Source organism: Cryptotermes secundus, unplaced genomic scaffold (assembly GCF_002891405.2).
Source record: "Cryptotermes secundus unplaced genomic scaffold, Csec_1.0 scaffold362, whole genome shotgun sequence".
Lineage (NCBI taxonomy): Eukaryota > Metazoa > Arthropoda > Insecta > Blattodea > Kalotermitidae > Cryptotermes > Cryptotermes secundus.
This window is the reverse complement of record NW_019744413.1, coordinates 387,684-412,652: the sequence shown is the minus strand read 5'-3', so window position 1 is coordinate 412,652 and position 24,969 is coordinate 387,684. Positions and strand designations below refer to the sequence as shown.

The window sequence follows — 24,969 nt, the reverse complement described above, 5'->3', positions numbered from 1 at the left end:
AGTTGTGTCTTCGCCTGAAGTGGCGTCCATGGGGACGTGAGGATTGTTGGGGGGGGGGGGCTTACTGCTTTACCTGAGGTATCCTCCTCCAGCGCAGTGGCTTCTGCACCAGAAGTGTCTGTCTCCATCGTTGCCTCCCTGAGGGGGGCGAAGAAGTTCTTGGTGGCAACCTCTGTTTTGGGGTTCCTTTTGGCGGCTGCCGTTGCTTTCTTTGGAATCGGTGCGGATTCAGCGGTACTTTGTCATTTCCGCTTCCAGACTGCTTTGAAGCCTCCCTCCCGGCCTGATGCGCTGGCCTTTACCAGGGACTTCAGCTCGTTCAGCGTAACTGCATAGTTTCCATAGAGTGCACTGAACAGCGTCTTGCCGGAGAGGGCCTTGCAGTAATTAATCCCATTGTCGTCGGCGGCGCTGACTATTGCCGCCCATTCTACACTTTCTCCAGTCGCATCAGCTGTGAAGCCGGCCACGTCCTCAATGTTGCACAGGATGTCGAATAAGTGCCTCTACTGGGTTTCGGCATCATGGTACTGCTTTATAATTTCTTTAAATTCGGCCTGTAGAGTGGCACGTTTTTCGGCCCAGAATGCCTGTTACCCCGGCACAGGGACGCCAGCCATCTCTGGCTCGACACTTACAGATTAAACAACCCAGCCGAGTACTGACGTATAAGACAAGATATTGAGACACAACTCACTGCCCGCATTGAATCCACAAGCAATGTTGCCCAAGACACAACAAGAATTCACAATCCAAATTTCACATCCAATCTCGAATTTTGTTGAACAGACAAATTCTTACTCATCAAACTTACTCCTTACTCAATGATCAATCCGACCTCCAAACACGTAACTGTTCTTCTGACTTGACAAAGAATGAATCTCCCCTCAGTCAGTCTCAACCATCTATCCTGATGATGACTGTGAGCTTTGGGCTCCACTTTTATACCATGCTTGCTGGGTGGAGCTTAAACTTGCAGTTCTGATTGTGAGTGCTGATTGGTTAGCGCACGTAATGATCTAAATGTGGGCTGGACAGCGAGTGCTGGCGGCAATGTGATGTTGACTAGGAGTTGAGTGCTGTCTGTTAGACCGGTGAAAGTGCGTGTTAGTATGTGGGATGTTCCCACAAGTGGAAAGATGTACTTCAGTGGGATACATGTATTTTCCAAATCCATTATTTGCAATTTTAAATACTTTATTGACACGTATAAGTTCAATTACTGCAGATCTAAGTATATCCTAAAAGACACAATGCAATACATAGTCACCAAACCAAGGACTATTTAAAAGAAGAGCTGTAGGCCTTGCTGAGGGATACACTTTTTTATAAAAAATATTTTTTGAATGATGAGCCATTTTTAAGAAAACAGATAAAAGTTTAGCTTCCTGTAATGTAGTGATTATACTGGATTGACAGGAACCAAAATAAAGACAACCTTTAGTTTACTTCCTCAGTCACTACATATCATCAGATTTTTATTTATATAGATTTCAAAGATAGAACATACAAAGTAATAACCTCTGCATTATGCATTCATTTTATGCATGTTATGCACATAAGTCATAACATTTATTTATATGTTATGCTCTGCACTGAGAGTCCTTAATTTCTACTGGAGTGAAATAAATGTACAAAGATTACAAAACCAATAAAACTTGATCAGGATTTTAACCTCAAGGTGCAAGATCCTCAACATTATCAGGGTCCATCTGCCACAGATAACCAACTCCACTGTGCAGTGTCTTCCTTGAGCAGTTGCTTCTTACTTGGGCGATCACGAAAGTCTGTTACAAATCCAAAATTAACGATATCACAATAAAAGAAGTACGTGTATTATGTTATTGGACATTATCCATCGTCCTGTCTGTTGTCTAAAAAAAACGTCCTGTTTATTTTTCAAAACACAACATTTCAGAGACTGGATTCTGTCCCCATCCTCAGGTAAAACCTACTCAGTTAGGTCCAATAGATAGAGATAGCCCCTATCTCCAGACCTCAAAAAGATGTGAGGATGTCACAATAATAGTTCACTAATGAACCCTAACTTGCGCCATACACATCCCATAACATATTTCTTTAAGATTCATTTTAGTATTACTCTACCTTCACCTAAAATTCCCAAGATGATTATCATAACTAGCAAGATGAAGTAATTTAACAACACTATATTACATTGTAATATAGTAAATATAGTAAAAGAGTACATGTAGATGCTATTTAGAGATGTACGTGTACAGAGTCTGTTGGGTTGGAAATGCTCAAACACGAAATTATTCCATATTTAATTATCTTGTTAAAGACAGGAGATCTGTTGGAACAATGAACAGAACAAACACTAGGCACCTTACTGAACAAACAGGGACCTGCCTGAGATGCCTTATGCAATTTATAGCTTTATTGTTCTTTAAATGCAAATTCTATTCTGTCTGATAAAATCCCGAAAACCATATTCAGCAGGAAATATGACTCCCAGCATTCAGATTCATAGCCTGCTTCAATTTGGATAGTAAAAGGTGCTAAGCAAAGGGTCACATGTTTCTTTACCTCTCTCTTTATGAGCATCCAGTCTCCACAAATCTTTCAATTACTTTTTTTCCTTGGCCACATGACCAATTCAAACTGGACAGAACACACACTGTTTCATCCAATTGTACCTTTACCTCCCATTCGCTGTTCACTGGCAGATCTGTACAAGGGATTCCAAACATTCCAGACATTAACTCTGAAGGGGGCAATTGCAATAGTTGCCAAAACATTGGGGAACCTTCTGTATTCAACGTGGTTTATTTCCAAAATCAGGAGTCTGGGCAAGTTGGCCTGGTTATGTGGTGTGCACAGGCCAAAAAGCAGATGCATACAAAATTTTCATTTCAAAAGTACAAAGAAGGAAATCATTTGGGACCATAACCCTTTCCAGTCTTTTGCTGGACTCAGCTCAACATTTGCAGGAATCATTTCCAGTACAATATTGAACTACAAGGTGTGGCAATAAAGAAACCGGATTCATGCTCTAACCCTTTATTAAAAAAAAATCAGACAGTCGAAATGTTATCCCCTTCAATGTAGTCCCCTCCCCGATCCCTACACCGCTCCATGCGAATTTTCCACTGTTGGAAGCAGTGCTGCAGGTCATCTTGTGTTATGCTCTTCAAGAGTTGCGTCGCTTTTGCTTTCACTGCATCCACGGACTCGAACCTGGTCCCTTTCAGCGCAGACTTGATTTTTGGGAAGAGAAAAAAGTCGCACGGTGCTAGGTCCGGAGAATACGGTGGATGTTCCATCACTGGAATGTTGTTTTTTGCCAAATACCTCTTCACAGATAGCGCGTTGTGTGCTGGCGCATTGTCGTGATGAAGAACCCATGAGGCATTCTTCCACATGTCTGGTCTCCTTCGTCGCACACGTTCACGGAGGTACGTCAAAACATTTTTATAATAAACCTGATTGACAGTCTGACCTTCAGGCACCCAATCAATGTAGATTACCCCCCGGATATCGAAAAAAACAATCATCATTGCTTTGAATTTGGACTTGCTCATGCGCGCTTTCTTCTTCCTAGGGGATTTGGGGCTCTTCCAATGCATGGATTGTCGCTTAGTCTCTGGATCATATTGAAGAATCCAAGTTTCGTCACACGTAATTACGTTTTGGAAGAAATCAGGATCATTTTCAATGTTTTCAAGAGTGTCAACACAGCAATTCACTCGATGTTCCTTTTGCTGGGGGGTAAGGATTTTTGGCACCACTTTAGCACACACCTTTTTCATGCCCAGATCGTCGTGCAAAATCTGTCTAACACTTTCCTTATTGATGTTCGTAAGTTCAGAAATTGCTCGAATGCTCAGTCGACGATCTCTTCGAACAATTCTAGCGACCTTCTCCACATTCTCTGGAGTTTTCGCAGTGGGAGGACGGCCCGATTTTGGATCGTTCCCGACGTTTTTCCTACCCTCCATAAACTTCTTAAACCACTCGAAAACTTGCGTGCGAGATAGACACTGATCACCATATACTTCTGTCAACAAATTGTAAGTTTCAGTGGCAGATTTTCCAAGTTTTGTGAGGAATTTGATGTTAGCACGTTGTTCTGCATTAGCACTCAGCATTATTCCGACGGAGCTCAGAAACACGATCCGCTTCTAACAATGGTCGCGGCCAGACTAACCGATGCACGTGAATGAAACTTTGTGTGACGGTAGAGGGAAGTCCAAGGGTCAATGCCCTACCCTCCTCTTCGTCAATGACGTGGCCGGAAATGAGTCATAAAAGTAATCCGGGTTCTTTATTGCCACACCTTGTATGTCCAAATATCACAGGTCCCTTGAACTTTATAAACAGCCATTGTTTTCTGTCATGTTCAGATAACATGAGCTGAAATGAAGTCTTTGACAGACATAACCAAACATTCAGAAAACTAAATTCAAACAGAAACAAAACTGGCCGTTGCAAGATGCCACATCTCAGAACATATGACTTCAAAGGGATAAAGAAAAGAATTGTGAAAAAACAGCCATCCTTGAAAGAGCAACAGTAAGCTTTTATGATCATATTCCAGTTCTATGACAACAGAACACAAAATTTCTTGACCAGATGAATGTCTATCAATTGTTCAAGCAAGTGTCTGGAGTTCATTTATTAGAAACAAAGATGTGTTAGCCACTTTTGAGCCATGTGTTCTACTTGGTCAGGTCGAGATGGCATACCATGACATACCACAGTCCCCAACCTATCACAGAAGAGCACAGGAAAAATCCATATCAACTTGTTAAGTAAACGCCTATGCATTTAGTACGTCAGTAATGCCGTCTCTCGCCAAAACATGTCGTGTTGGTGTTGAATGGTGAATATCTTAATGATTGTTGCATTACTGACGGACTAAATACATAGACATTTAATTAAAGATGTGCAACAGGATGCTAAAATACAGAATTACAACTTGTTAAGTTTAGTTTAACAGCAAGACCTTACTGTTAGCGCATCTCTCTTTTCATGGTAGGTTATATTTTTAGTCTTCAAGCATTGCCATGTTCCTTGAATTCTGGGAGTTGGTTTTTTACTTTTGCTAAGGTGCCAGGTAACTGTGCTAAGCTTAACATACAGAGTTTTCGTGCCCAGATCTCTGACAAGTTGGGAGCACTGTCATCTCAACCTGACCAAGTATAACACATGGTTCACTCTGCAATACTCACTACACTATACATTCTTTAAATCAGCATTAACAAGCAATCTTACAAGTTTTATCCAAACGTTCATGTCCAGGGGTGTCTGAGAGAGCTCTTCTGCATTCTACTGGGCATTTAGGAAATTCATATTCATGTGCCCTATGAAGTGCAATGCCAAAAATTATAATTACCCTTTTTGATCCTTAGTCTCTTCATTCCTGAGCTTGAGGCACCAATTTAATATTTGTTATAAACCAAAACTGGGGAAGGAAGGGGGGGGAAAGAGTGTCCCTGTGTTTAACTAATTAAGCATTATGCCAGGAAGGCGTATGGGAGAGTGAATGTATAGATCCATGTTTTCTTGGCCTTGGCATTACTTGGAGATGAGTGGGTAGCTCCACGCCACGGCCGCTTTAACCCCGGGGAAAGAGCCCTGGTACCCACTGGATAGGAGGCTGCATGGGCCCCAGATGAGGTCTGGCTGACATGGAGGAGAGAAAATTTTTGACCCTACCGGGACTCAAACTCTGACCCCTCAGCCATCCAGGCCATAGCAAGTCACTATACCGACTGTGCTATCCCGGCTCCTAGGGAAATCCAAATGATATATTAAATGGTTTATTTTATGTAACAGCATTCTCAACAGCTCAGGCTACATCAAATTAAATGAAGGACAAGTTTAATTTTATTCACACTAGTTAATTATTATAGAATGATTTGACAACACCGTCCAGCGTGACTCAGTATATATTTACATAATGCCTTTATATGTTTTGGTCAATTGTGACCATCTTCAGAAGGCAATAACAACATCTTAAGGAACTACTATTACATAGGTCATAGTACATATACCTGAACTTTTGTATAAAGATTTTTAATTAAGCTAAAAGGTGCTTAAGTTAAAAATAAATTATTAATGTTCTTAATATTTAAAATCTTGAACCACTGAGGTTTGTGTCTCTGTGCCTCTTCAAAACGGGAGTTAAAGGTGTTATTTGCCATCCTCTGAGGTTCGGGCAGCACTGCTTTGCTTCTTTTACATGGTTTGTTAAGGATCTGCAATTATATTATGGGTATTTTATATAAAAGTGTATGACTTAATATTTCTTTGGCTGGAATTGAGTTCTATATTGTGTGTTCCTTCCTGTGTTGTCATTTCTCTTTTCATTGTGTATTTATCGATTACACCAGACTATAAAAGAAATCAGTATACTTATAAATTTAAACAACTAGGGGAACTAACAGAAGAACAAAAGAGCACAAAAGGAAATGATATCCAGAATAGTATGTCTGATAATGCATTAGACACGAGTACATGCCCAGAGAAACGCTACAGGGAACAAAGATATAAATACCCAATACAACACACCACACATCAGTGCCTCAACACACAACAATGATTATCGCTAAGTCATATTTTACTCCTTGCTACATGTCAACAGAAAGAGCTGCGAAAGCTAAGTCAGTATAGTGACAGGCTAAAGACTGGATGGCCAAGGAATACAGATTTGATTCCTGGCAAAGGCAACAGATTTTCCCTTCCCCACAGCATCCACACAGGCTCTGGGCCCCAGCCACCCTACTGTCCAATGAGTACCAAGAGTAAACCATAAACCGACAAGGGTGAGAGGCTGACCAGTCACCTCCACCTAGTACTGAGGTTAATAACAGTGGATTTACACTTCCACTCTTCATACATCTTCATAGCATGGTGCTTATCTAATTAAGCACAGGGACAACTTTACCTTTCTACGTTTTACATGTCAATAAATCCTATGTAAATAGCTGAAATGCTGTACTGATTTTAGAATAGCTACTTATTGATGTTAATCTCTTCTTGGGTTCTTACACTGTGCGGTGGTACTTACTGGTAAAGCTATCCCTGTAACAGGCCATGGAGGCCCACAGCGTTGTGAGATGCTGAGGCTCCCACATTTTCTGGAAAATCAGTTCACAAGTAGCAGGGAGGTTCTCAACCTTATGGTTGGGGCTGCCCTTCACCCCCAGGGCCCTAATTTAGCTGGAAGAATTAGGTCAATTGAAAAATCCGATGACCTCCCTGGGAATTGAACTCAGGACCTTCCGGTTTGAGGCATGATACCTCAACCACTATACTACCATGTGCCCAATTTTACTGACTGAGATATTACAAACTGCAATTCATATAAGGCAATAAGCACTAATCAACTGTACAAACAGGACTGCTTAATCTTTCAAAAGGCTACATGGTGCAAAATGCCACTAATTCAGTCTGAAAACCCAAACTGGATGAGTAGGCAACCACTATGTTACCAAGAATGCAAGAAAAGTAAGCATCTAAACGTGTTAACCATTCTCAAGGTCATCCTGATGAAGTGCACTGTGAATGATGAGCAATACATTTATCATATTGTAGCACGGAGACCCATTACTAGGTAACAATTGCAAACAAAAAGGTTCCTGTGGCAACAACAGAGAAACTGTTGGAAGCAGTGTTTCTGTGGTCCACACTGTGGCTACTGCTATGCAATGGCATGGTAAACACATCCATACAGCAACTAATCCAGATGCAACAATAGAGGGACTGTTGGAAACGGTGTTTTCTACTAGGTCCGTGCAAAGGGTTTATAAGGAGGACAACTGACGCAAGAAGAGTTGAGTTGTGGGACATTTGCCAGACGGTAAGGACGTAAGTGGAGGGCAATGTTAAAATCTGTTACCAGGAAATGACTAGTGCAAACTGAGAAGACTTTATGTTACTGTAGTTACGGCGATATATACAGTGCGTAATTCAGTAAGACTGTTATAGTTACTTGTAGTTATGATCCATAAGTGGTCAATAAATCTGATTACCAATCCACACCAGGTCTACAGTCACTCTAGCACGTGACAGTATCTAAGAGGTTACTTACTGCACATTAGAAGTTGACATCTGCAAACAAGATAAGGGTTCCTTTCAATGCTTCTCTCTGGTTTTCATAATATCTTTACTTGCTTCTCTTCTTCTTTTATTTATGGGATTTCTTGGGTCATAGATTTCAAACCAATCATCAGTTTTGGTACTTGCATCTTTAGCAAGTACAGGTGCATTTGCTTCAAAACTCAGTTTGTGTGTTAGCCTGGAACAGAATTGTGAGCGAGGTATCTCTGTGATTATGAAGAGAGAACAAATATTAAAAAGGGAATTAAAAAATGCAAAGGTGAACTAGCCTCAATGAATTTATAGGCCCAGTTACATGAAAAACCAGCCATCAAGAGGCTTGAAAACTGAGAGAAAACAAAAACCTTAGGTGGCTGAGACCATATAAGTTTGTTTCCATATAAAATAAAGAAAGTAACTGACCTAGCTGTGCTGCAGTAATTCTGTATTAACAGTAATAAGGATTATTTTACTAACACTATTATGGAATGTAGAGTACTATTAATAAAATATGCAGATATAACACTAACATGATAAGCTCCATGGAGCAGAATCCTTTGTGAGTAACTAATAGTCAGCTAGTAAAGAAATTCTCCACCATTCATCGAACTCCAAGGTTCCATTCTGTATTCAGATGACCCTGTCACTGGCCTCTATGCTGAGCCAGATAAATTCAATCCATATTGTCACATCCCACTTTTTCTTTATAAGCCATTTTAAATACAGAATGTGGCAAAGGAACTTGACAATTTTTAAAATGTATTATGTTGGCAACCCCTGGGGATCCGATGGTGGGAACCATGTCATTTGCTAGCTTAACTGATGCCACTACAGTATCCACGGAGCAGTGGAGCGACCAACATCATGTGTTTATTGTTAAATTATTTTTATTGGTGACTATGTTGTTAAAATACAGAAAATACTTCACAAGCATCTCAATATTGCTCACCTTGGAGAAGTTCCTTGCCAGAATACCATACAGTACATACCATGAGAGCTTCAGTATTAAGAAAGAAATTACCAGGCTGAGTGTGCACAGTGCGATCGCCACAGAACATTGAGGCTGTGAGACAATCATTCATAAGAAGTCCTAGGTGTTCAGCCAGGAGAAATTCTGTTGCTCTAGGAATATCTGAATGCAGTGTGAAGAGAATTTTACAAAAGGACCTAAATTTCCATCCATACAAAATAGTGGTGGTGCAAGAGTTAAGAAATCATGGCACAGAAAACCATAGCATGGTAGCTGAGCATTTAATCAGAATTTTGTCTGACGATGTCATTATCCTCATGACAGATGAAGCACACATCCACTTATCTGGCTGTGTCAGCAAACAGGATTTTTGCAATTGGGGACAGGAAAATCTACAGCAGCACCATTAACAGCCCCTTCACAGAGCACGTGTGACTGGTATGGAGTGGCAAACTTTGCAGTCATAGGCCCTTATTTCGTTGAAGACCAAGATGGGCATGTGGTTACAGTCACATTCACTCGTTATGTTGAAATGTTATGGAACTTCCTCATAACAGAACTGAGTCATTGTGGAATCTGATCTCTCAATCATGATTCCAGCAAGATGGTGCAACTGCCCATAGAGAGAAAGCATCCATGGAGGTCATTCAGGAAATGTTTCCAGAGCATGTTATTTCACTGTGAAGCAAGCTTCCATGGCTGACATGTTTGTCTGATCCCTCTACTTGTAATTATTTCCTTTGGGGGTACCTCGAAGTGAAAGTGTACACCATTCAACCACAGACCACCGATGAGCTCAGGATTGCAATTCAGAAGCAAATTTCAGTGATACCAGAAAACAATGAGAGGCGAGCAGTGGGAAACCTGTGAGCAAGGTCAGAAGAGTGTGTATGCAATGATGGGCAACATCTTAGTGATGTGCTGTTCAAAATGAAATGTACTTGGAATACAATGGCATTCAAAGTTCATTCATTTTGTAACATTAAATTAAAAATTAAAATAAAATTTCACTGCTTTATATACATAGGTAAGTCAATAAGTAAGTTACAAGTGGATATAGAACTTAAACAAATAAGAGTACTGATTTGAAAAATGTTTTTATTTCTCAACACAATCTCCCTGTACATTGAGGCACTTGTCCCATCGTTTCACAAGTCCCTGAAAACCAGCAACATATAATTCTTTGGGCTGCTGTTGGAACCAGGCGGTGACTGGGATCATGAACGCATACTGCTCACCGCATTCCAGCCTCAAGGACAAACCGTAAATGCCGACTCCTACCGTAACATCCTCAGGAAACTTCATCGAGTCTCTCGTTGGATACTGAACAGTGTGGAAGTGCAGTGAAGTTTGCTCCAGGAATAGCTTGCAGTGCTGACGCAACGGATGGTGTTAGCTGACTTTAGAGCAGTAAATAAGTGTCGGGAATGTCTATACTATATAAGCAGCCAGTGATAAAAAACTATCGCAAAAATACTTATTGGAAATGACCGATTAAATGCTTCAAAGTGGAGCTAACTCGATCAACAGTATGTATTACCAACAAGCCAATATACAAGGACAAACAAATACACCCATAAACACACAATATTTACCAAACAGTCAATCTCCTCCCAAAGTACAGGGTCAACCAAACATCCACTACTCCCCAATTATACTGGGCCAACCAAATATGCAGTATTCTTCCATCATGCAAGCCCAACCAAACACGACCATGAATAACCCTATACTGAACTATGCTAATATGTACCCAAGTATCAACATTCAGGATCAGCAACTGTCACATATACCACCATATCAGATAGCCCCACCAGCGCAGGCTCCGATACTACCATTACAAGTGGATAAAAATAACCACGACTTATCAAATTATTCAATGACCAGTGGGGAAGAAGAGATGTTGGATAATGACGAGACAACAGATAAACATCCCTGGCAAAAAGTCAAAAATAAAAGGAAAAGACACAAGAGATACAATCCAACTTATGTAAATATTGAAGAACCTAGTACATCCAATGGATACCAACTGCTTGAAAACTCAACGATAAAAACGAAGAAAAAATGAAATAACTGCAGGAAGTAAACAACAAATAAAAGAACATAGTCCCCCTCCAATATACATATATGGAGTTATGGACTTCAAAGCCATGACTGAAACTGTATCACAAATCATAGCTGATGAACAGTATCATACCAGAACAACAACCGAAAACATTGTCAAAGTCACTGTAAAAGCAGTTAAATCCTACAGAAAATTAGTCCACCACCTAAAGGAAGAAGGCATTGTCTACCATACGTACAAGCTGAAAGGAGACCGAGCCTACCGAATAGTAATTAGAGGACTTCACCCCTCTACACAAATGGAAGAAATCAAAGAAAAACTTAGCTCTAAAGGTCATAAGGTTAGAAATGTAATCAATGTCAAACATATGCTAACCAAAAACCCGTTTCCTTTATTCTATGTAGGCATAGAGCAGCAAAACAATAACAAAGACATATACGGCATAGAATTTCTATGCCACACAAGAATAAAAGTAGAATCGCCTAGAAAAAGAAATGAAATAGTTCAATGCATGAGATGTCAGAGATATGGCCATTCAAAAGCATACTGCACCAACTGTGTCAGATTTGGACAAGCACACGACTCAAGGACTTGCAAAAAAACCAAAAAAACACCCCGGCTACCTGTGCCTTGTGTAATGGTGACCATCCCGTGAATTTTAAAGGCTGCTCTGTCTATCAAGATCTAATAAACCTAAAAACCAATAACAATAGGAACTCTGCTGCCCTTCAACAACAGAACCAGCAACAGCTGGATCAACAGCAACCTGGCCGCAGAACTACACGTACTATACTACAGAATCATCAACCTAACAGAAGGCTTACATATGCACAAAGTGTGCGAAATGAAATAAATACACCTACAGTGAATCATGAAACCGAAACGTTAACAACCACACTGACTAGTCTTCTCAATCAATTCAAAGAAATGTTTAATCAGCTACTGAACCAGAATAGCATGATTCTGAACATGCTCCCCACAGTCATCAGCAAAATAGTCCACTAACTCCCATGTCATTAATCATAGTAGCTTGGAACTCCAAAGGGCTCTCGAACCATATTTCGGAAATTACAATTTTCCTAAGAATACACAAAGTTGATATCCTCTTAATATCTAAAAGTCATGCTACTAATAGAACGGTAATCAAAATACCCAATTATACGGTATACTATGCTAATCATCCTGATAGTGGAGCACATGGTGGATTGGCCATAATAATTAAAAGTTCTCTTAGACACCATGAACTTGATCCATATATAACAGATAAGATTCAGAGTGCAAAGGTCAAAATACAAACTTCCATGTGGCCAATTACTATTGCCATGATATACAGCCCTCCTAGACATATGGTCTCAACTCAAAGAGTATCAACACTATTTCAATACGCTAGGCTCCCACTTCATAGTCGCCGGCAACTGGAATGCCAAGCACACCAACTGGGACTCAAGACTTGTAACACTGAAAGCAGACTCCGTAGTGTAGGGGTAACGTTCCCACCTCATGACTTAAGGTACGCAGGTTCAAACCCAGTGGAGGTCGTCGAATTTTTAAGGGCGTTAAAATTCAGGGAACAAGTCCTCCAGGAGGGACTTTAAGCCGTGGGTCCCGTGTCGTAGATTTACAGCATGTAAAATATCCTCGTGTCTCTAGGAGACCTCTGAGCAAAATTATTAGGTAAAAAGTTTCCCGCCCAAGTAGTTTCCAATGCCTCCAGTAGCTGGGTAAGCATCGGGTACCGCAGACAGCCTCGCTGGCTGAACGGGTCTGATAGCGAGCACCAGTAGCGGCAGGGTATGGAGACTGGTAGAATATTAANCTTTGATCTTAGCTCTGACCATAGCCCCATTATCATAACTGTAAGCACTGAAATTCTACTTAAAGAACCTGCACCTCGATTATATACCAAACAAACTAATTGGAGAAAATACCAAGAAATTATAAACCAAAATATAAAGCTCAATATAAGACTGAAGGAACAAGATGAAATCGAAGCTGCTGTCCATGACTTCACAGCACTATTGCAAAAAGCGGCATGGAAAGCACTACCCCCATATTACCACAAAGCAACAGATAATAATTTGCCTCTTTGTATCAAAGAATTAATCCAGGAAAAAAGGAGAGTACGTAGAGTCTAGCAATGTGCAAGAGACCCTTACGACAAGACATCTCAACAGACTCATTCATAGACTCCACGCTACCATCCAAGACTTCAAAAATGCGACCTTTGATTATTACATCAAAAATCTGGAACCCAATGACCATTCACATGGAGAGCTACCAAGAAATTCAAAAGACCAACACCCACAATATCTCCACTCAGGCAAGAAGACAGCAACTGAGCTAGATCCAACTTGGTAAAAGCACAAGTCTTCGCTGAACATCTTGGTAGAACTTTTGCTCCACTATATAACAAGGAGAATGAAGAAATAAGTAGCTATCTGGATGCTCCTTGTCAACTGTCACCTCCAATCTGATCTATCACACCACCTGAAGTCATGGAGCAGATAAAACTGACGAACCCACACAAGGCCCTGGATATGATCTAATTGTATGGGAAATCCTTAAGCACCTACCCAGGAAAGGAATAGTTCTCCTAACTACCCCTTACAATAGAATGCTTCATCTCTCTTATTTCACAACACAGTGGAAATTTGCTCAAATTATTATGACTGCCAAACCTGGTAAACCCCCTACTGAAGCTGTCTCCTACAGACCCATAAGCCTGCTACCAATACTATCCAAGATATTTGAATGATTGCTATGAAAAAGAATGAAAGAAATAATCAGTCCTGATAACCTGATACCAATGCATCAATTTGGATTCAGAGAGGGCCATTCAACATTACAACAATGCCATAGAATAGTCAACACAATCAGAGATGGATTAGAGAACAAGAAAACATGTGCCGTGGTATTCTTAGACATACAGCAGGCATTTGACAAAGTGTGGCATCAAGGACTCCTATACAAACTAAAAAGGGTCATGCCTAGTCAACTGTACCTGATACTAAAGCCCTACCTATCGAACAGATACTTTGATATTAAGATAGACAAAGACGAAACCAACTACCATCCCATACAAGCAGGAGTACCCCAAGGTAACGTCTTGGGCCCGTTTTTGTATCTTATCTACACTTCTGATATTCCAACAACAAACGAGACCAACACAGCCACATTTGCTGATGACATGGCGATTCTAGCAATGGACCTAAATCCCATTGTAGCCTCTGAAAAACTCCAAAAACATCTCAACGTCCTTCAACAATGGCTTTGCAAGTGGAAAATCAAAGTGAATAACAATAAATCTGCTCAGATCACGTTCACAACTAGATACACTGAATGTCCACCAGTCATACTAAATAATGAATCCATCCCAATGAAGAACAAAGTCAAGTACTTGGGTCTTCACCCTGATCGGAGGCTAACTTGGAAAGATCATATTAAGGCAAAGATAAAACTAAGCTAATGAATTGGCTTATTGGCAGAAAATCTCAATTGTCTCTTGAAAAGAAACTACTAATCTATAAAGTCATACTAAGACCCATATGTACGTATGGGATCGAATTGTGGGGATGTGCTAAACCATTTAACACTAAAATACTACAGACATACCAATCAAAAACTTTAAGAATGATGACAAATGCTCCATGGTATGTTTCTAACCAAACCTTACATGACGACCTAAAAATACCATTTATGAGGGATGTAATAAATTCCCAGGCCAACATGTACAGAAACAGGAATATGAATCATACAAATGAACTGATTGCGGCTCTCACCAGTGAACTAACCATTGCAAGAAGGCTCAAAAGACCTAAGGTGAACCGGCAATGGCCAACAGCACCTACACTGACTGTACTGACTACTAAATTTACTTAATACTTGTATTTTATAGAGTAGATTGTAAATAAACAGGCAATAAAAAAATCATAAAAAAAGGAAACTTCATAAGGCCATTCAATGGAAGCAACCTGACTCCTCACCAAAGGCGTGTTGCTCTTGGATGACAATGTGCGTACCCATACTGCCAACAAGACAAATGAGACGCTGTGAAATTTCAAGTGGGAAGTCCTCGAGCATCCTCCATATAGCCCCAACATTGTTCCAAGTGACTTCCATTTGTTCGGCCCTCTTAAACATCATCTTTCAGCTGAACACTTTCCCGACGATGAAGCTGTAGAAAGGGAAGTCACCGCCTGGTTCCAACAGCAGCCCAAAGAATTTTATGCTGCTGGTTTTCAGGGGCTTGTGAAACAATGGGACAACTGCCTCAATGTACAGGGAGATTACGTTGCCAAATAAAAGCATTTTTCAAATCAGTACTCTTATTTGTTTAAGTTCTATATCCATTTGTGACTTACTTATTGACTTACCCACATACTTTTGAAAATCATATGGTTCCTTTGCTGCACCCTGTATTGTTCTCCCATCTACACCTAGATCCTCCAAGTTGTCTCTTCAATTGAGATTTTCAAACTACAGTACAGCCTGTATTCAAGATTTCTTCTGAGACCTGTGGATTTAAACATTAAACTGAGGAAGATCTTCAATGAAGGTCATTTAATGCTGTGATTACTGATTTGGGATAATTGAAATTGAGTATTAAATCACGGAAAACCTTGAATTGAAGAACACTTAATGTGAGTTTCACTACAAAATTCCATATTCAGTTCTCATCTCTCTCACGCATTCTGTATGTCCCATCCACCTCATCCTCTTTGATTTGATCACCATAAAAGTATGTTGAGGAGAGCAAAAATTATGAAGCTCCTCATTATACAAGGATGAACAGAACTACACTACAAGGAACACTGTAATCTCTGCTTTTCACCAAATATTATTAGGCTGATCAAATCAAGTAGGATGCGATGCACAGGACATGTAGCATGATTGAGAGGAGTTGGGAAAAGTATACTAAATTTAATTTGGAATGCCTGAAGGGAAAGCCTCAGTACAAATGAAAGAATAAGATTAAAGTGGCTCTTAATTAAACAGGTGTGAATTTGTGGAAAAGATTCAGCTAATACATGATAGGGTCAAGTTGCTGGCACTTGTGCACTTGACAATGAACTTTCAGGTCCCACAGAAAGCAGGGAATTTCTTGGCCCATGTAGCAGTTTTAAGCTTCTCAAGGGAGTCTCTTCCATGGAGTTGGTTTAGCTAGTTATTACTTGTTTGTCTTTCCTGGTCAATGCCTATAATGGTGATGGTGATGAAGTCTAGTTCTGAGGCAGGAGCATGTATGAGATATATTCCATTATCCCTCAAGAGATCATCCATAATGGCATGCATTACTGCTCACCAAGGGCTAAGAACCATGATCAGTCACCTCTGTTACAGGCGAAGGAAAGGAAAGGCATGTGGAAAAATTCACACTGTATCCAGCTGGTCTCAAGTTTCAGACATATGGCACATAAGTCCAGTGTCTTATATCTTTAGAATATCAGGCTTGCAATTTCTTTAAACACTGAATGTGCAAGAAAAATCTTGGCTTATTGTGCATTCTTTGCACAAAATGCATAACCTGAAAAAGGGGAAGACAGTGTCTCTCTGTCTACACATTTCATTTCTAAAATTACTGGGCCAATTCTGACAACATTTGGTCTTTGAGATCTACACTACAGATATTAAACAAATTGAATTTGGGTTCGTCTTGGTTCAATACAGTAGCTACTTTACACCAACATAAATTACAAAGTTCATAAACATCTACAACCTTAATTTAAATATTCTCTGATACGATAAGCATTTTTATGACATATGTGGAAAAATATTCTGCAGTGTGACTGATATGAGGAATGTGACCAAGGCTTTGAATGCCAAATCTTGTCTGTAATAAATAAACACCAAGGCCAATTAGATGTGGAAACAGCAAACAACACACCTAAAAAATATCTTTCTCACTAAAATACAGCTCACCAATCATCATCTTCATCTTTAGTCTTGTCCTCTGAGTTGGGGGAGGGCTGATTTGCTTTATCACCTGACTTCTCCTCGGCGCTCTCTCTCGCAGATGACAACTTCCTTTGAAACTTGGCCATTAATGCCAATGTAAAATCCTCTCTTGCAGGACCTGAAGGAAAACCAGTTCACTTACTATAACTAATTGCAATTTAGCAATGAATTCCACTGTGCTCCAGACTCTACAATGTATTATCTTGCTAAACTGAAATTTTACCAGTTCGAGTAAGAAGTTCATTGGATAAACAGGAAGTTCTAACACAAAGTTAATAGAAGGTCCGTCGAGTGTAACAATTTGTAGGTCACTTTTTATTATTATTTCTGCCTTACATGTTTCGGTTTGACACACAGCACACAGAACACAGGAACATATCAAACCACAAGCCATACAACCTCAAGCTGATGTCTCCCATCTTCGGGATGAATTAACTAGGAGGAGTCCAGCATTTTATATCAAACATTTTAACATTTTAGCGTTTTAACTTAAAAATAGGTTCGGATGAAAAGTGAGAACTTGAGAGTGTACTCAACTATCTTAGCATGTTTTGTGCTTTTACACGTCAACATATCGTAGCAACGTCCACACGACAAACAAAATTGTGAACATCAAAAACAGTGACAGTGTTTCCATAATTGTAGCAAGTGCCTCTGATGATGGTTGTGTCAAACCGAAACATGTAAGGCAGAAATAATAATAAAAAGTGACCTACAAATTGTTACACTCGACGGACCGTCTATTAACTTTGTGATTGATAGTGTAACGGACCAAAATGAAACAATTCAAAATAGGAAGTTCTAAACTCATAATGCTCACTTCCTTCCGAAAGTTTCAATCTATGTGGTGAAGTCAGCAAGAATCATGACTATACAATTTAGTAATCCATTTCTGTGCATAATTTCCTTCATGCACAACTACCCACATGACAGTAAATACTTAACAAGCTGCAGCACTGATGTCATAGCCTTGTAATGGAGGGCTCTGCATTTTCAGTGCCTCTGTCTGTCATCTCTGGAGAATCTGAATATTCCTTCTTTGCAGCATCTTCATTTAGAAAATAAAGTTTTTTTATAGATTGGTTAATATAGTATTTGTGACACAGGCATAGAAATGGCATCAGTGTGACACAGGCATAGAAATGGCATCAGTGTATGCCATATTGCGCATGTACTGGTCTGTGCACATATCAGTACATAAGCACGTATATGTATGTATGTGTGTATGGGGCGGGCCATAAAATTCAGCCCTCACACTGCGACCTTCAATGATCTATTGTGCTTCCCCTTTGGATTAACCCGTTATTAAGCCTACACTTTGATTGAAAACATAAGCATGAATGTATGACTACAATGAATCATAACACAATTACTACTGCTGCCTCCCGCTATATCCATTTTACTGACACCCTCTCAGTCTAATATCTGATCCAGGGACATTCTAAATATAAAGTTCTCTGCAATGTGTCAAACTTTTGTTCTCAATGTAAAACATAAATAATACACCATTACCTTTCTTGGATATCTGACTCTTCAGCTGCTTATATTTTTCTTGTACCTGTTTGTAAGCCTCAATTGTCTCATTTCTTGCTACTACATTTCTTTGTGCCATTTTTTCTTCCTGTTCCTTCTTCTCCTTCTCCTGCTTCTTCTTCTTGTCATTCTGTATTTCCTGTTTCAGGTCTCGTATCTCTTTTCGGATGTCATCTCTGCTAAAAAAAATTAATTTACCACATAAAAATGAACTAATAATAATAAATCGAAATGGCAAAATCTTCCGGATAAGTAACACCAAATACTCATATTAACATAAACAGATCTCAACATACATCAGCTAATCAGACTATTCACAATAAGATATTGCTTATTAGATGTCTGTAGCTTACAGGAATAAGGAGAGATCACATTATTAATAGTACTGCCAAGCTCAGTTCTGTACAGACCACTAATCTGAACATGTGTTATAACAATATATAATATAAACTCCGTCCTAAGTGCAACAATTTATTGTAGGTCTTTCATCTTGCTTTCTTCTACACTACATGTTTCGGCCACAAACGGCCATCATCAGGTGTACACACTCACATAGCTGTTACACTGCACCCAGTTTAAAATTTAAAACACAGGTCTTCCCAACTGTTCCCTTCGTCGCTGCTAACAGGATCTACTTCGCTGATATTTGTCTGATTCGTAGATCATCTTTGCCACCCACACACGTCAATTTTGACCTTCATGAACTGGCTCTTTTAAAATCTTCAGTTCCAATTTTAAAAACCCCCTTAAAATTTTTTCCCAAATTTTAAAATTTAAAATTCTCAGGGTTACTCGCCCCACGTCTATAGTGCTGCAGCAGCAGCGGCACGCACACAGGGAGCCTACACAGAATAACACCTGTACAGTGCTGAAAACAAGAAGTAGCCGCTGCAGCACTACAGACGTGGGGCGAGTAACCCTGAGAATTTTAAATTTTAAAATTTGGGAGAAAAAAATTTGAAGGAATTTTTTAAAATTGGAACTGGAGATTTTAAAAGTGCCAGTTCATGAAGGTCAAAATTGATGTGTGTGGGTGGCAAAGATGATGTACGAATCAGACAAATATCAGCAAAGTAGATTCTGTTAGCAGCGATGAAGGGAACAATTGGGAAGACCTGTGTTTTAAATTTTAAAATGGGTGCAGTGTAACAGCTACGTGAGTGTATACACCTGATGATGGCCGTTTGCGGCTGAAACATGTAGTGTAGAAGAAAGCAAGATGAAAGACCTACAATAAATTGTTGCACTTAGGACAGAGTTTATATCATATATCATATAGAGTGCAACAGGATGCTTAAATATAATATTGTGCTATAACAAGATTAACAACCAACAGATCCGCGTACCCAGGGTGTTACCTGCGGATAGATATATATAACATTCCTCTCCTAAAGGTTAATTTATAGGTGTGAGGAATGTTGCAGTGGCTTCAGCATGTAGATACAAACTCCCACTGAGCTGAATCTATTGTGATGGTTCCTAATGTATGAACAGAAGTGCATGAAAGGGGTGGTTATGACCTAATTTAAGGTACTGTGACATGACGCCTAAAAGCCCGAATAGTTGAGTCAGATCAAAGTTGATTTCCTAGGCAATGAGTGTTAACAAAGCACATTCCCATGACAAGGGTTTACCATGGGACTGTTACACATGCACTTCCATGGAAACACTCAACCAGGCATATAGGTTACTGCGGAACTGGAGGTGTTTCCGTGATAACACATGCTTAGGTAGACAATTACTGCAGATACAAAATACAGAACTCTTTGAGCAGGTGTTTGCTATCACGGCCGCTAACAGTTATAACCAGAGTTCAGAAGTTAAGCCAGAAGCAAGAAGTGAAGAGAAACAAAGAAGCCAGGTTACACAAGGCGATAAGACACTTGACAGAAGGCTCAGCTAAGAACCGGAAGACAACAGATTTATCAGGTTGTATCATGAGTAGGGACCAGATTTTTATGCCCTGATAATCCCTTAAATATGTATGCATTTATACACGAAAAACTTCTGAAATATGCACATAAAAATTTATACCAAATATTAAAATTGATTTTACATTATTTTAAGACCAACATATCAATATTTAAGTTCATTTTATATAATCACTGAATGATTCACATGCAATAAAAAGCTATACTTAAATACAAATCATGCAACAAAGCCAACATATTTCATTACAAATTTAAAAAACCAATGGTACTCACATTAAGCTCTCTGAACTTTCAACTTCTCTTCTGTTGCAGTTCACGATTACTAAATTTTTTAGGTTTTCCATAGTTAGTCGCCTCTTATTGTCTCATAAGATGTCCTTATAGTGGGAAAAACTTCTTTCAACCTCACAGGAACTTAGGGGCGCATGAACAAAAGCCACTATTTGCTCCACTGCTAGTGATTTTTTACTTGGCAGTTCAGTATGTTTACCGGCTAAAATTTCTTCAATTTCACAAATTTGTTCATATCCTGGATTTTTTGAAAGAATGCTGTGTACCTTTTCCTTTAATAATTCACCAACTCTTCCAGGAACCGAATTCAATTTGAAAACAGTGGTTTTGAACACATTTAACGACTGATACAAAGTAGTATTGCTATTGCTTGCCTCCAGTGAGGAAATGGAGGATGGGAGATGAGAGAAGTGAGCAGATATATAGGAAAGATTAGTTTCTAGTTATGTGTTTTTTAGTATATCTTGGGCAATTTGAATTGATGCTGCACTTTTGGGATCAAATGTATTCACGACATTCCTAACTGTTTCTAAATGTTTGGTATAATAACTCGCTGCACACAGCCACGTGCCCCAGCGCGTTAAAATTGGTTCTGGCGGAAGTGGAATGCTCGTTACTGTTGCTTTAAAGGCTTCTTTTCTGTATGGCGCTTTAACAAATACCTTCTTCAGAGAAGACACCAACATGTCAACAAGCGGAAAATTTGCACGAATTGTTTCTGCAACACGGTACAACCCATGGGCAAGGCAAGTCAAATGTGTCATATTTGGAAATATAACTTTAAGAGCAGTACCGACTTTCATCATATAACTTGCGGCATCAGTCACAAAGAGCAATACGCGCTCATACTGAATGCTATTCGGCCACAGTAAATTCATGAAATTGATAAAATTTCAGAAACTGCGGAGCTATTTGTGGTTTCAAATTGCTCTACCGCAAGAAGATATGGGGTAGACTGTTCATTCTTATTAAGGGATCCAACTATACAATTTGCAATAAACCATCCCTCACAATCTTGTGTTTCGTCGATTGATACCCACACAAAATTATCTTGAATCTTATCTCTAATGCTTCCAATTGTAAGATCGTAACACTGCTTCACGTAATTTTTGCGCACAGTAGATTCATCCGGCACTTTGCACTGTGTATACTTCTCTGTGAAGTTTCTCAGAGCAGGAACGGTTAGTTTCCACAGCAGAATATCTGCCACTAAAAAGGCTTCGCTTAAATCAAAGGAACACTGTGAAAAAACTATTATTAGAAAATTCACTAGGCAATTGTTGAACAGAAGCACTTTTCATGGATTTAATTTTAATATTCCCTTTGTTAATGAAAATTTCGAGACAACCAACCCCAGTCACAATAAAGATAGACCAAAAAGAACTGGAGAATGTGAAATGTTTTCAATATTTGGGTAGCTTGTTAACAGACGATGGAAGGTGTACTAGTGAAATTAAATCCAGGATTGCCATGGCAAAAGCTGCATTTAGCAAGAAGAAGAATCTTTTTACCAGCAAATTGGACTTAAATTTGAGGAATAAACTAGTGAAATGCTACATTTGGAGCATAGCTCTGTATGGGCTGGAACAAGGACACTTAGGGCAGTAGATCAGAAACATCTGGAAAGTTTCGAAATGTGGTGTTGGAGAAGGATGGAGAAGATCAGTTGGACAGATTATGTGAGAAATGAAGAAGTGTTAATTAGAGTCAGTGAGCAGAGGAATATCCTACACAAAATAAGAAAATGGAAGGCTAATTGGATTGATCATGTTTTACGCAGAAACTGCCTCCTAAAAGAAGTTATCGAAGGAAAGATAGAGGGGCGGATAGAAGTGACAAGAAGACGAGGAAGAAGGCGTAAGAAGATGCTGGATGACCTTGGGGACAGAAGAGGATATTATCATTTGAAGGAGAAAGCTCAAGATCGCATTAAGTGGAGGAATTGTTTTGGAAGAGACTGTGGACCTGTTGCCTGACAGATTACTGATGATGATGATGATGATTCTCTTCGTGTATATTAGTGTTCAAATGCTGAAGCACTTGAAAGCGTTTTTCACAAACAACTGTTTTCTCACACGCTTGGCAATAAAGAATTTCATTATCCGTACTTATCATCTCTCCTTCGAACTCCCGCTGATACAGCTGTAATTTAGTTTTCTGACTTACTTTCACTTTCGGCATGACTACAGAAAGCTAAATAAACTTAACTACAGACTAGTCACCACTAATGTGAATGGCCCCCAACTTCAAATGAAGAAGAGTAACGAACCTCACGGAGACTTTGGAAATAAATAAGTGAAGTCCCTTATTGGTTGAATAGTATTATGCTGATATCAGCCACATGTGAACGCTACTGACTAATCTCTTCGCAGCCACTTTGATGGTACGCAGATGAGGCAAGTTACGAGTAGAGGGATCAGGGAAGTCCCGTCCTGGGTATTGCATCAGAAACATGATTCATGACGAAATGTTGAGTCAAATATGCAACATATTCTAATACTGAAAAGAAGAATTGTATACACATGACCATGACTGAAAATTTGAACACAAAATTAAAAAATATGTATGATGAACATTTTAAAAAGGAAATATGCAGTATAAATCGAGATCTTCGAAAATATGATGCTTATTCACAAAACAGGCAAAATATGCATTTATATGCACCATCAAACCATGTCCAAAATTTAAGAAATGAAGTAATTCATACATATATCCAAACGAGCATACTTTCTGGTTGCAAGAAAGAAATATGCATTTGCATTAAAATCCGGTCCCTAATCATGAGGAAGACTTTATTTTCGAGTAATTGTAATCAACTTATCCAGTAAACCACTTCATCTAATCCAGAACCCCCACTTCATCTAATCCAGAACCCATTAATTACATATTGCATTACCCAGAAACATGATAGTACTATCCCAGAATATCTGAGAAAATGATGAAAATTTCAGTCAGGACAGTCAGTGTCCAAAACGACATTAGAACTGAGGCACCTCCTGAATGAAAACCAGAATCATTACTTCTTGAGGCAATTTTCTCACTAACATTTATAAGGTATATGTCAAGGTGGATGGGTTGGTTATGATATATCAAAGGTTAATTTAGGAGATTATTTTCTGCATTTTGGTTATAGTTTTATAAGTTTCTGGGTTCTAAATAATTTATCTGTCTCATTAGCATAATGCAGGACAAATCACAATAAGAAGCAAATCTCTAAAAATCATATGAAAATGTGGCAAAATTCTGGTATCTTAACACTTCGTGGACTGGACGCCTAGGCCAAGGCGTTTGGGTTTTAAACGTGGTAGACCGGTTGCCTAGATTTAGGCTTTTAGGACACGTTATGTTGCAATACACTATTCCTCGCTTTTGTGGCCACGTATCTGTAAAAGTACTGCGTAGCTACCTTCGGAATGTTTGTTTTCTGAGTCAGCAACATGACCACTCTCTATTCCCCTCTCGCTCTAAAGAAAAGTCCCTTTGTTCAAGTCGAAGCTTCTATGTGTGAGGCAAGATATTCTCAGTGTCAACATGGCTCAGAGACGAAAGCAGTTGAAGGCCGCGCGAGCTCTCGGAGAAGAAATCTGTGATTTGATCTCTGATGAGTTATCTGACTTGCCAACTGCTTCGTCTTCTGATAGCGAGGGCAGTGTCAGTGGCAGTGGCCCCCAAAATATTGTGACCAGAAGAGAAAGTGAAAGTGACAATGAGAGTTCCGATGAAAGTGCGAGTGCTAGCATTGTGGGGACAGCCACATGGGGTAAAGTGGACAAAACACCCACTTTGGGAAAGTTTACTGGTGATCCAGGGGTGAGACAAATGCCATCGGACCCTACGCAAGTGTCTGAAGTAGCTGAACTGTTTTTTGGAGATAGTTTCTTTGACATGTTGTGTCAGGAGACCAACAGATACTATCTCCAACACCGTGAGGCGTACGACAGTACCTATAAGGTGTTGAAGTGGGTGGATGTCACTTCAGCAGAAATAAAATTTTTTTTTGGCAATAATCATTCTAATGGGGTACAAAGAGGGATAATTTGAAAGACTATTGGTCCACTGATCCATTTTTAGAAATTCCCATTTTCGGCAAACTCATGAGTCGTAAGAGATTTGAACAGATATGGTGGTGTTTGCATTTCAATAATAATGAACTGCAACCACAA

The 24,969-nt window shown here is 39.4% G+C and overlaps 1 protein-coding gene across 3 annotated transcripts in view; it reads right to left on the bottom strand.

Moving 5' to 3' along the window:
• Positions 1-1,674: 1,674 nt before the first annotated feature.
• LOC111874719 (spliceosome-associated protein CWC27 homolog) overlaps positions 1,675-24,969 on the bottom strand; it is a 39,614-nt gene continuing 16,319 nt past the window's right edge. Inside the window, exons 7-10 of one of the 3 annotated variants that reach the window (XM_023870452.2) lie at positions 18,564-18,763; positions 17,016-17,169; positions 8,057-8,263; positions 1,675-1,787 (exon numbers count right to left, since the gene is read on the bottom strand). In XM_023870452.2, coding sequence (XP_023726220.1) covers positions 8,101-8,263; positions 17,016-17,169; positions 18,564-18,763 — 517 coding nt within the window. In that variant the 3' untranslated portion in view covers positions 1,675-1,787; positions 8,057-8,100. Of the gene's footprint in view, positions 1,788-5,554; positions 6,222-8,056; positions 8,264-17,015; positions 17,170-18,563; positions 18,764-24,969 lie in introns of those variants that run through there. The other 2 variants (XM_023870454.2, XM_023870453.2) reach the window with 2 other exon arrangements.